Source organism: Sphaerodactylus townsendi, linkage group LG04 (genome assembly GCF_021028975.2).
Source record: "Sphaerodactylus townsendi isolate TG3544 linkage group LG04, MPM_Stown_v2.3, whole genome shotgun sequence".
Lineage (NCBI taxonomy): Eukaryota > Metazoa > Chordata > Lepidosauria > Squamata > Sphaerodactylidae > Sphaerodactylus > Sphaerodactylus townsendi.
Window position 1 is genome coordinate 70,290,455 of NC_059428.1, and position 12,317 is coordinate 70,302,771.

The 12,317-nt window shown below is 39.1% G+C and overlaps 1 protein-coding gene across 3 annotated transcripts in view; it reads left to right on the top strand.

Annotated features, from left to right (window-relative positions):
• The window catches only part of UMODL1 (uromodulin like 1), a 62,716-nt gene that overhangs the window by 24,054 nt on the left and 26,345 nt on the right, over nucleotides 1-12,317 (top strand). For all 3 annotated transcript variants that reach the window (XM_048495385.1, XM_048495384.1, XM_048495386.1), the window contains 6 exons: nucleotides 332-447; nucleotides 5,185-5,377; nucleotides 6,924-7,031; nucleotides 8,405-8,659; nucleotides 9,109-9,221; nucleotides 10,807-11,026. In XM_048495385.1, coding sequence (XP_048351342.1) covers nucleotides 332-447; nucleotides 5,185-5,377; nucleotides 6,924-7,031; nucleotides 8,405-8,659; nucleotides 9,109-9,221; nucleotides 10,807-11,026 — 1,005 coding nt within the window. The remainder of the gene's footprint in view (nucleotides 1-331; nucleotides 448-5,184; nucleotides 5,378-6,923; nucleotides 7,032-8,404; nucleotides 8,660-9,108; nucleotides 9,222-10,806; nucleotides 11,027-12,317) is intronic.

Here is a 12,317-nt window from a genome sequence, read left to right on the forward strand (position 1 = left end):
CAGGGGCCTGAAACCTGCGGCTCTCCAGATGTTCATGGACTATTGGCCATGCTGGCAGGGGGTGATGGGATTTGTAGTCCATGAACATCTGGAGAGCCGCAGGTTGCAGACCCTTGGTTTAGAACAACAGCTTGATAAAAGTTTGAGATGAAATGTTCTGGAATATTAAAAAGAATTAATAAAGAGAATCAATCTCAGCACCAAAATTGTGATGCTGTTCAGATTAAATTTGGTCATTTCAAATGAGTTCACTGCGGTAATTAGGCACATTTTCATTGATGTAACGTTCCAAGATTCAAATAAATTGTTTACTTTTTCTGTTAATTTTTAGAGCAAACTGTGACAAAGTACTGGTATAAAGTGTCAGTCCTGGTGAAAATGGATTTCAAGGAATTAGTGAGAATGGATCCAAGACTTCAGGAACATTCACGCCTTTTGCACTCTATGGTATGAATGCACACAATGATTTTCCGCCTACTGCAAATTTCTGTGATGACACAGCAGAGCCTAAAATAACAGGGAACTGGAGCATCTTAAAGACTAACATCACTTTATTCCATTTTATTATAAGCTCATGGACTAGAATCTGCTTCTTCATATTCTATGAGTGGATCCTCACTAACAGACATTTTATGTAGGAGGTATGAACAGGGTTGAAAGGTAAACGTAATTAAGTAAATACAAATCTAATCCATGAGGAAAACAGTTCATTTGCAGGTTCACTTGAAATAAGTGAGAAGTTCTAGGTTTTGTGAAGGTTATTAACAGATATAGCGGAATGGATATTCCAAGTTCTGGTTCAACACAGCTGGAAAGTAGTATGAAACATCTTTATCAGTTCCAGTTCAGAATTTCCCCCTTCTTTTGTTGGATAATAGTGACTTTCAGGTGAATAATTCTGTGTCCTGAGAGACTGAAATGTTACCCCACTAATATTTGAAAATTGAGATTTTTCATATCAGTTTCATGTACAGTTTGCTTGGAGAGGGATCCCTTAGTCCCACATGGAGAATAAAAGGACAGTGGTGATACATTGTGGCATGTATGACATTGGAGAAAGTGGTAGTATTGATTGTCCTGTAAAGCATTGCCTATGCACAAAGATAGCATTTTGGTTTGTTGCAGGGTCTGGCCCCTGAGTTTGGTCCTGTTGTGTTTGTCCCTAATAATTGCCCTATTGTTGCTGTAAAGAAGCTGTTTTAGGTTAGGAGACTGTAGGTAAACAAGAAACTGACAATGTATAGGTGCACTGAATCTGCTGTGAGTAGGTATGGATTTTATGTGTACCACACAGCCATACTGGATACTCTGAGCTTTTGTAGGAGTGCTGCTAGTTAGAAAGATGCAACCCTTAGTGTACTGACGGACCACTCCCGATCAGGCCTAGACCTACACTGCTAGTATGTGTGTGTGTGTGTGTGTGCGTGTGCTTGTGTGTATGTATGATGTGTATGTTTGTGTCTGTGAATGTTTCTCCCTTGCCCTTCAAGCGAGCTTGGTCAAGTTCCTTGTTTTGGAAAGGTAACAGCTTCCCTCCTCTCCTAGTATGGTGAACTGAGAAGCTGGCTCACAAGGGAAGATTAACATAGAAAGTTGCTTAGAGTAATGATCCAGTTCTAAAAGATTTACTCCAAGAGCATACAGATAGGCAAATGGGTGTGGAGGTAGAACTGGAAACAAGAGAACAAATTAACATACAGTTAATATCTCATTCCAAATTTACAGACTTATGCTGGTTATCAATTCTTCCTTGTCTGTATAGTGAAGATCAACCCATAGAGTCTTAAGATCTTTAGTATTTTTTAGGGATTTAGTCTATAAAAACTTATGCTAGAATAAAATATGTTTAGTCTTTAATGTGCTACAAGTCTTCAGTGTATTTTTTGCTGCAGCATGCTAACCCAACTACCTTCTGGAATTCTCAATAAACAAAATTTGTTATCACCACCTACTGGACAAAGAACTAATTACAGCTCCAGAATCGAAATTTAGTAATTTTATAAAAAAGTAACTCTGCCCCATTTCACTCTTTTGGAAAACTGCTTCAGCAAAAAATCAGTGATACTGAGTACATATAGTTTTACAATCATAATCCTCTTGCACTATATGGTCTTATCTACAAAGAACGCACCAGAAAGTCTATATATCCTCTATAGGTATCCAAAGCAACTTACATCATTCTTTTCCATTTTATCTTCACAACACTCTGTGAGTTAGATTAGGTTGAGAGAGAGTGATTGGCACAAAGTTACCCAGCAAGCTTCTATGACATAGTGTAGGTTGAGCCAGGGTCTCCCACATCCCAGTCTGACAATGTAACTGCTACCCCATACTGGTTTCCAGCTTTCCCTTCTTTCCTTCCTCTAACAGACTTCCCCTGGGAAAGGTTTGCCAAGGTTACAAAAGTAGTGTGGTAGCAAGGTCCCAGTGCATTTTTAAATTTCTGATTTTTCTGCAAACCTATTTTTTCCCCTCAGGTTTTTAGAAACAACAGTTGTGTCTGTTTATGCCTCCAGTTTCTGCATTTAAGTATCTACAGATGGGACCATGTTGCAAATTAGATATATTGGTAACTAACTGGCTATTTTTATCAGCAAGTAGGTTATTTTATTACTTTAATTTCTCCATGAACTGGCATCATGGGGAGCAAACCCACAAGCATATATTTATATATGATGCTTACTTAAGTGTCCTCTTGTAATGAGTTTGTTAATCCCTAGGAATAATCTCTCTCTCCCCCCCGCTCTATAAGGAACAGTAGATAAAAAGGCAAGGAACTGCAATAGAAATGTAAAAAGTTGTAATAGTTGAGTGTATACAGAAATGTAACCTTCTTGTGAACTAGAGACCATATTGTCATTTAACTGGTAGGCTGTCCCAAAGACATACCTGAACACTTTCTGTCTCATACATATCCATTTATGTAGTCCCGTGACACACAAAAAGGCACATATACCTATGAGTACTGGCTTATATACCCACTCTCCATTTCATCCATGTGTCACGCTTGACAGCACACAAGCGTATCGGGTTACAGGCATTTATTGGGAGCAAGCAATACAAAGTAATCTCACTTTCAGTTCTGGGGAAGGGCTGTCCAGAGGCAGCAATGCACTCTGAGCAGAGACAGGTTGGTCTGTTTGGGTCAGGTTCTTACAATGTAGCTCCTGCGACCCATGTTTTTCCCAGCTGCCTCTTTTAAGGCTGCATTGGTCTACTCTGAGTCCTGGGACGAATTACAGATGCCCCTTCTGAGTCTCTGGGCTTCCAAACGGGCGCTGCATCTTTTAGCATGCAGCACCTGATAGACCTGCTGTTTGAACTGCCTCACAGAACCAGGTGATCCGGGGGAACTGTCTGCCCTGTGATTGCTGGCTGCTCACAGAACTCAACCGACTGTGGCTCTGGAGGTTCAGCCAGCTGAGGCCCTGATGGAGCTGATGAGGAACATCATGCCAGGGTTCCTCATTGGAGGAATTCTGGCTGGCTGCTGGGGAGCCCATGACACCATGTGTATCCTCTTCTTTGTAGACATATAGCTGCAAAGGCATGTGCAAGAAAATGCAACCTCACAAACATATAACTGGGCTCTTACATAAACTGTGTGCCAAATACATCCATTCATTCTTACACACACACCTGAGTAAACATAATATACTACTACTAAACTCCATGTCTGAAACTTGATAAAAAAAACACGGAACAACAACAACCTTTATTAGGCAACAGGGATAATTCTGGGTTACTGGCTAGGCATGGGCTCTCTTTATATAGAATTGATTTTTGAGTAGCTTCAGACCCAAGTTATTGGTAGCAAACACTTGATGTGAAAAACATAGAATTATAATATACAGAAAGAGGCCCACAAGGATTTCATGGGGGTATTTCATATTCCCATCACCCACTATTTCCTCTTTCCCTTTCCTAAAAAGCCCCCATAACCTCTAACTTTTCTGCTTCATTCTCTCCTTCGTGCCCACCACCCAACTTACCTTTATCATCTCCCCCATCTTTCGCTCCTTCCTTTCCCCCAACAGCCTCTATGTGGGAAAATTATGCTTCAGTTCTATGGTGTCAACTCCCAAGCTGAGAACAATTGAGCAGTGAGGAACCTGCCAGGATTTGTGGTGCCAGGGAGGAATGGGGAGAATCTCACTTTGCCTTGTGTCTCTCTCCTCACAGTATTTTCTTCCTTCCTCCCAGCACAGTCTCACTTTTTCCTGCTTCTATTTCTCCTTCCCATCTTAAGCTATGTATATTTATTTCAGTTATATTTATGTGTACTCTGCAGTTCTCCACAACAGGGACCTAAAGCTTTTTACTTCATCCCCCTCTCCTTCACTGTATCTTCACAACAACCCTGTGAGGAGGAATAGGCTGAGTCTGTGCAACTGGCCCCCAGTCACCCAATGAACTTCCACAGCTGAATGAAGATTCAAGACTGGGTCTCCCAGATGCTAATCTGACACTCTCACCACTACACGCCTGTAGTTTTTGTGGGATGGCTGCTACTGAACAGAAAGTCAGGTAGTAGCAAATTCCTCAGTGATTGCTGGTGGACCTGGCAATGAGTCATCAAAAGGCCTAAACAAACCTGGAAAGGACCTTACCTTCTCCTCCCACAGAAACCAGGCTTGAACTCTGGCAATACTGTTGTGGTTGCCTAGCAATATCCACTGAAGGCATTAGTTTCTTAATGCTACAGATGCTTTGTGTGTGTGTGTGTGTGTGTGTGTGTGTGTGTGTGTGTGTGTGTGTGTGTGTGTGTGTGTGTGTGTGTGTGTGTGTGTGTGTGTGTGTGTGTGTGTGTGTGTGTGTGTGTGTGTGTGTGTTGGGAGTCAACCTACCAATGTAATTTTTTTTAAGATTTCAGGTTTTTCTGCAAACCTAAGGCATTTTTCAGGTTTGTAGAAAGAGCTATCTTGTCTGTTCATGGCTCCAGTCTCTGGGTTTTAGTATCCACAGATTATCTGTGGATATCTAATGTTGAGAATTTAGATATGTTGATTGCACTGCAGGTCTGGCTATTCAAATTTCAAAGTTTTGTAACGCATTCTGAAAGGAAATGATTTAAACCTCTTGTCATTTCAGTGACTGAATTACTGTGATTAATTGTTTCTTCTCTTGTTTAATATTGATGAACATATCAAAAACTGTTGCAACATATGAGTGTCTTTTATACAGATTACTGGAGCATTGTGGCCCTTAAATGTCTCCATGTACCATATCCAGACTGCACAAGCAGAACCCTATACTGAGACGTTAACATCTCAGGTCCTGATTAGCTTACAACAGCTTGTTCCGCTGGTGAACCTATCATCTCTGTTAAAGGACATTGTGATGCGAGTGTATGAAGTTATTGACATAGATGTGCAAGGTAATTTTTTTCAAATACTAACTGTATATAATATATGAATTAGAACTTTAGAAATGTAGCTCTGAAAGAAACACTTTGTAAACAGGAGAAACTGGAAACTTCAATCTCAGTCTGGAGAGAATTTTTTTAATCTACAGGGCAACTTTGCACAAGAAAAACCCTCCCCTTCATACAAAATTTTATGAATTCCCTAAACAATTTGTCATAGGTTAAGTATGCATGTGTATCTCTCACAGCATGAAATATGGGAGAGGATACCATCAGTAGTGGCTTCCTACTGCACGAAATAGACTTGGGGTTCAGATTCAGGGGTTTAATCTTAGAATAATCTCTAAATTACTCTAAATTTACATCGGGATTTTGGAATCTGGCCTTGCATATTCTTTATTAATAATGTCAAAACTGAGGTGCTTGTAAGATGAAAATAGATAGAATCATAGAGTTGGAAGAGACCACAAGGGCCATCAAGTCCAGTCCCCGGACATGCAGGAATACACAATCAAAGCACTCCTGACATATGATCATCCAGCTTCTGTTTAAAAACCATCAAAGAAGGAGACTCCACTACTCTCCAAGGCAGTGAATTCCAATGTCGAACAGCTCTGACAGTCACAAAGTTCTTCCTAATGTGGAATCTCTTTTCCTGCACCTTGAATCCAAGGGTGGAGTGAGGGGAAACTACACCCCAGGCACACACGCACCCTACACCCCTGCTGCGGTGCCTCTTCCACAGCCTGGCCATGTCTCTGCCGATGCTTTGCCTGGAGCATTGCGCCCCCCTGCCTCATTGGTGCTATGCCACTGCTTGAATCCATTACTCCTTGTCCTAGTTTCTGAGGCATCAGAAAACAAGCTTGTTCCCTCTTAGACATGGCATCTCTACAAATATTTAAACATAGCTATCATCTCCCCCCCTTAAACTTTGCTTCTCCAGACTAAATATTCCCAGTTCCCCAAGTCTTTCTTTTGTAGGGCATGAATTCCCGACCTTTTATCATTTTGGTTGCCCTCCTCTGGACACGTTCCAGCTTGTCAATATCCTTCTTAAATTATCGTGTTTAGAACACGATAATTAGTCTACTCTGACTAATGCAGAGTAGAGTGGTACAATTACTTCCCTCGATCTAGACACTATATTATTGATGCATCCCAAAAATTCCACAGAGTGGCCACTACTACTGAAAAGGCATGCTGTTCTTACAATCTTTGCTTCCATTGGCCATTGCATCCAGACTAACGCATTTCATAATAATCTGAGCTTGCCAGAGACTATGTAAAGGCAAGGTTGCCTCATATCAAATGTATTTATCAGCGTTTGCTCTTAAATATAGCTGAACAGTCTGAGAACTAAAATAAATGCCATTAATTTACCTTTTATAAGACAAACATTGACAAAATTGACAAAGACAAAATTGAAAAATTGTGGTTGCTTTAATATTCAGGCTATAGTTTTTTGTGGTTGTTTTAATATTCAAGGTATAGTTAAAGGAACCATTTTTGAAGAAGCAAAGTTATAAGAATACTAAATTTCTTCCTTTCTATCCAGTCTTAGATTCACCAAATATTCTGTTTAAAACCAACAGTACTTCTGCTCTAGTGATAAATTCAACATGTGCATCACAAAAACCTGGCAGATCAATAGATTCTGAATGCTGTAAGTTACCATTTCATTTAAAAACCTTATTTGATTTTAAATCTAGGGTATACCCTCTGCAACAAAATATATCCAAAGTTCACAAAGAAAAATATTTTATCTCTGTCTTGAGGACTGTCGAAGCTAGCATGTCAACAGTGACATCCAGTGGCTTTTAAAAAGAACCGCTTTCTGCAGGACAGTTCAGTTCTGTTTAAATACAATGGCAAGTATCTGGAATGCATCTTCATCAGGTCCTATGAAGATAGATTCACATATGCTTGAAGTTCACTTGATTTTTATTTATCAAGCATCTACTTCAGGCTTAATGACAGGCAGTTGAATGTGTGAACAGGCTTTACAGAAAAATAATTGGTGACATGAATATATTTTCTGACATGGCATATTTTACACATATAAATCATCACTTGGTGTTACTATTAGCAAATATGTATCTGCAAACTGGCACAGAGAGAATGGATTTTAAAACTTATGGCAGAAGAGACAAGAAGTGCCACTGACCATAGATTATTATGAGGCTGCATATGATAAGGATGATAAAGCTCTTTCCAACTTTTTCAAGTTGTTTCATGTGGTACTTAGCCTGGGGATTGTTTCAACAGGCTCTTATATTGTAGTCCAGCAACACATGGACTTTATGTTTAATGTATTTACAAAGTATGTTACTGAAGAATCTTTCTATGTGAAAAATTTACAACACTGAGGTGCATTTCACTGAACTCCAGTGTGAGATAATTAAATATCTCTCTGTTACTAAAACATGGTAAACTGCTTCCACACTGTTTAATCATTTGTACCATAGTATTATAACCCTGCGAAGTTATTAATAATGTTTGAATTATAGATCTCAGAATTCTGTATTAAAAATTAAAAATACTAGTGTAAAAGGGGTTTTTAGGGGATTGCTAGTAGGTCGCCATCGTTAATTTTGATATTAGGATGCTGCATTTTAATGGGGTTAATTTTAGCATATAGAGCTATATTTAACTTAGATTTTATTTGTGCTCTATTTGTTTGTTCTGTTCGCCACCCTGAGCCCTTCGGGGGAGGGCGGTTTATAAATACAATAAATTAAATAAATTAAATAAATAAATAAAAGGAAAATTAATGATTTATGACTTATGTACTATTTAATTCTATGTGTATACAGTTTTAATGTTGGGGTTGAGTGTAACCTGCTCAGAGCCTCCAAGACTGGAGATGCTGAACTGTGAAAGGATGAATGAATAGGATTCACATAATAGCTAGAAAATAAACTTTTATCCAAATGACATTTTATCTGTCTAAATGTACCATAAATCTGTATTCAAATTATTCTTTTAAGAAAATTTCTTTTTTCTGTTGTGATAAGTCTCTTGCATATACTACTGCAGATCCCTCAAGCATTAAGGAACACAGGATCTTCAATGTTACTCACCACAGTTTTGAAGTATCTTGGAACGTAGAGCCTTTGCTGAACCATACATTCCAAGTAGAAGTGTACAAAGGCAAGATGTTGATTCAAGGAATGGAAACCACCAATATGACAATGGATGTTTTTGAACTGGAAGCTGGCAGGATGTACACTGTGAAGATCAGCTATGAAGCTTGTGACAAAAACATTGTATCACATAGAAATGTGAAGACTGGTACTTATCATCTTACAAGTGCTATCCTATCTTTAACAGGCATCCATGTTTCCCTACCCTACTTCAATCATATTTTACTATCAATGGCCTTTACTGATTTAAAATGTAATAAACAGTTGGATGCAAATTGTTTATGTAAACTGTTTGTGTAATAGGTAACATTATCCCTTTATAAGAAAACACCCTCGTTTGGATTTACTTGATCCTACTACACCAGATTGTTCCAAATACTATGTTCATATTCTTGATAAGACCAACTGTATTATAGCATCTCTTTTCAACTCCCTTTGAAGAAGCAACACAGATTTACATATAAGCGACATCTTTTATCTTAATGGTTAGATTTCCGTCATCGTATAGATTGATAATTTATTCTAATGATACGATGTATGTGGCTTGATTGATCCATCTAATCCATTGTATCACTCTTTTAATATTATGCCTTTTAGATGCCTTGATATTTGGTATTACAGTAAGGATCCTGAACTATAACTTCACAGAGCAATTGTTAAACACCAGCACCAAAGAATATCAGGAATTTTTCAGCATTTTGTTGACAGAGGTAATGATAAACTATTTAACCAGTTGAACCATGAATTAAGTTCTTTGTAAACAGTTCTTTGTAAACAGTCTAACTGAATAGCAAATTGGCCAAAGAGGTTTCAAAAAGCAACTTACTCTTTTACCATTACTAGATCATTCATCTTTTAAAACAGGTGTGCTATCACACAAGTTCCTGTGGGCATATTTCCCTGTTAGATTTGCAGATCTGCTTTATCCATTAAATCAGAAACCCTTGGCAGTTGCTCTGGCCTTATCTTGTGTCTCGACTAATAACCTGATGGGCAGGAATCAGCAGTTAAAGCTTTTTACAGCATGGGATATTTATTATCTATCCATGTCAGGCTTCTGTTAAAGCCACAGCCCCAATGATCAGTTGAAAAACTGCCAAGTGTATTGGGCAGGTGAGCTCCTTCTAAATTTGAAGAGCCCCTTGCAACTGATGGAGTAGTGAATCAGATAATATGACCTATGTAAATACAAAAAAGTGTTGTGATGTACAACTTAGAAGTGCATTACCTCAAGGCCTTTAAATGCTGGCTGTCTTTCATTTATCCTGTCTTGATAACTCTGTGATAACATTAATGACAACGACAGCTGTGGACTTCAGATTTTGTATTCATGAAAGGTGATCACATGGAAAGAGGAACATTAAGAATAAGAATGCTTGTACTGGGTTCATTATTAACTCACTATTAATTTATGCCTACTAACTTGTTACATTTCTTTTCAGTGTGAGGCACTGAAAGGTAATAAGGTAGACTCTACTGAATTAATGCAAGTGCCAGTCTGCCTGATAATATCTAATTTAATTACTCTATTTTAGAGATGTTACCAAATTTTGTGAACACACTTTTTTCTCATTGATAACCCTAGCTTCTTAAATGTTTTGCCTTTGCTAAGGATGAAATATAATCATCTTTGAATTGCAATCATCTACTATGCTAGTGATAGAATTATTGCTGTTAAGACTGATGCCTGTTTTGTGTCATTAGTGTAAAAGTGTCGTATAAATAGCAGAAAATAAATGAATGAATCAGGAACACTGGCATTAAAATGGTAGAAATTATAAGGCTCACAATACTTACATACAAAACAAAAAGGAATTTCAATAGTGCTTGTTCATACATGTTGTTCATGGATATGAACAGGACTAATATTGCTTTTTATGAATATGAAAATGAAGGCAGGACAAGAAGAATGCAATGCAATGCATGTCTACTTAGATGTTGGAAATGCAGTGGTGTAGTGGTTAAGAGCAGGTATACACTAATCTGTAGGAGCCAGGTTTGATTCCCCACTCTTCCATTTGAGCTGTGGAGGCTTATCTGGGGAATTCAAATTAGCCTGAACACTCCAACACATGCCAGCTGGGTGACCTTGGGCTAGTCACAGCTCTATGGAGCTCTCTCAGTCCCACCTACCTCACAGGGTGTTTGTTGTGAGCGGGGAAGGGCAAGGAGTTTGTCAGCCTGTTTGAGTCTCCAACAGGAAAGAAAGGGGTGATATAAATCCAATTCTTCTTCTTCTTCTTCTTCTTCTTCTTCTTCTTCTTCTTCTTCAGTATTTATCTCATTTATTTTCAGATTGAAAAATCATTTCCTACAAATATGTTTGAATTGTACAAGATGGGAAAATTGAAAGTGCAAATGGATTCTATTAAAACTGGAAGTATTATTGTGAAGTTGAAAGTGGTAATAGAAGATCCACAGTTTCCAAAAAACTTGTCTGCATTTGACCCGATGCTTTCATCACTGCACAAAAGTTCTGTGCTTCATGTTGACCCGCGGAGTTCTATAGTGGAAGGTAGGTTGTTTAATTTGATAACTAAATTGCGTGAGTTATGCAAATATCTTGCACAGGAAAATGATGTAAATTGTGTATAATTCTTATAGTGAGTTGGATCTTAAGAGCCATTAGTGAAAAGTGGATCTTTCTCCAACTCCTGCACCTCCTGTTATAGTATCTGTCCTTGTCAACAGCCACTTCTGAAGCCTAGAGTAAGGATCCCCCGATATTTTTGAGCCTGTGGGCACTTTGGAATTGGAATAGGGCATGATGGTTGCAGCAACAAATTGCCTGTCGTAGAAGTCACAGCCAGCTCCAAAATGGCTGCTAAAGCTTACCTTCAGTCACACAGTGAAGGTAGGAGCTGCTGCTAATGCAATATTAAACATCTGCACAGCCAATCAGAAGTCTTGCTGGGCAAAAGCTCTACCAGGTCTTATCCACTTCCTAAAAAAACTTGGTGGACACCAGAAAAGTGTTGGCAGGTACCGTGATGGCCACAGGCATTATGTCGGGACCCCTGGTTTTCTAAGAGACTACCCTCCCCATTCGCCTCTTCGCCTCTTCTGCCATCAGGTGTCCTGGCTGCCTACCAACTGCCAGTATCAGGTTGCAGCATCTCTCTCTGAATTCCCAAGTAACTACATTCCAGAGAAAATTCCACAAATGTAACCAAAAAGTCCAGGTCGGGGAAGCCATAGAGTTTACAGAAGGGTCAAAGTTCCAGAAATCTATCAGGAGGTTGTCAGCAGGTCCAGCATTACTTGAGCTTGTTGCATACATCCCTAGCAACCCTTCCTAGGAGGCTTGGTTCTCATCTGCTAATTCAGTTGGACTTTAACTAAATTTATTCCAGCAGAAGTTTAAACACCTGTAACTGGTATAAATTAAAGGGTAGCCAACCTCCAGCTGGGGCCTGGAGATCTGAAATTAAAACTAATTTTCAGACAACAAAAGGAAGAAATTATATGATCTCCTGATGTTTTCTGTAACACTAGGATGTAGGGTTGCCAGCTTCAACTTAGGAAATACCTGAGAATTGTGGGGGTGGAGTATGAAGAGGGCGGAGTTTGGTAGGGGGGAGGGTCATCAGTGGGGTATAATGCCATAGAGCCTACCTTCCAAAGCAGCCATTTCCTCTGTTGCCTGAAAATCAGTCGTATTAGCGGGAGATCACTAGCTACCATCTGGAGACTGGCAACCCTAGTAGGATGGCAATTTGAATTGAGGCTATGGCATTGGGAGAAGGTGAAGTTTCTGTGATAAAGGCCCCTTCCGCACATGCAAAATAATGCATTTTCAAACCACT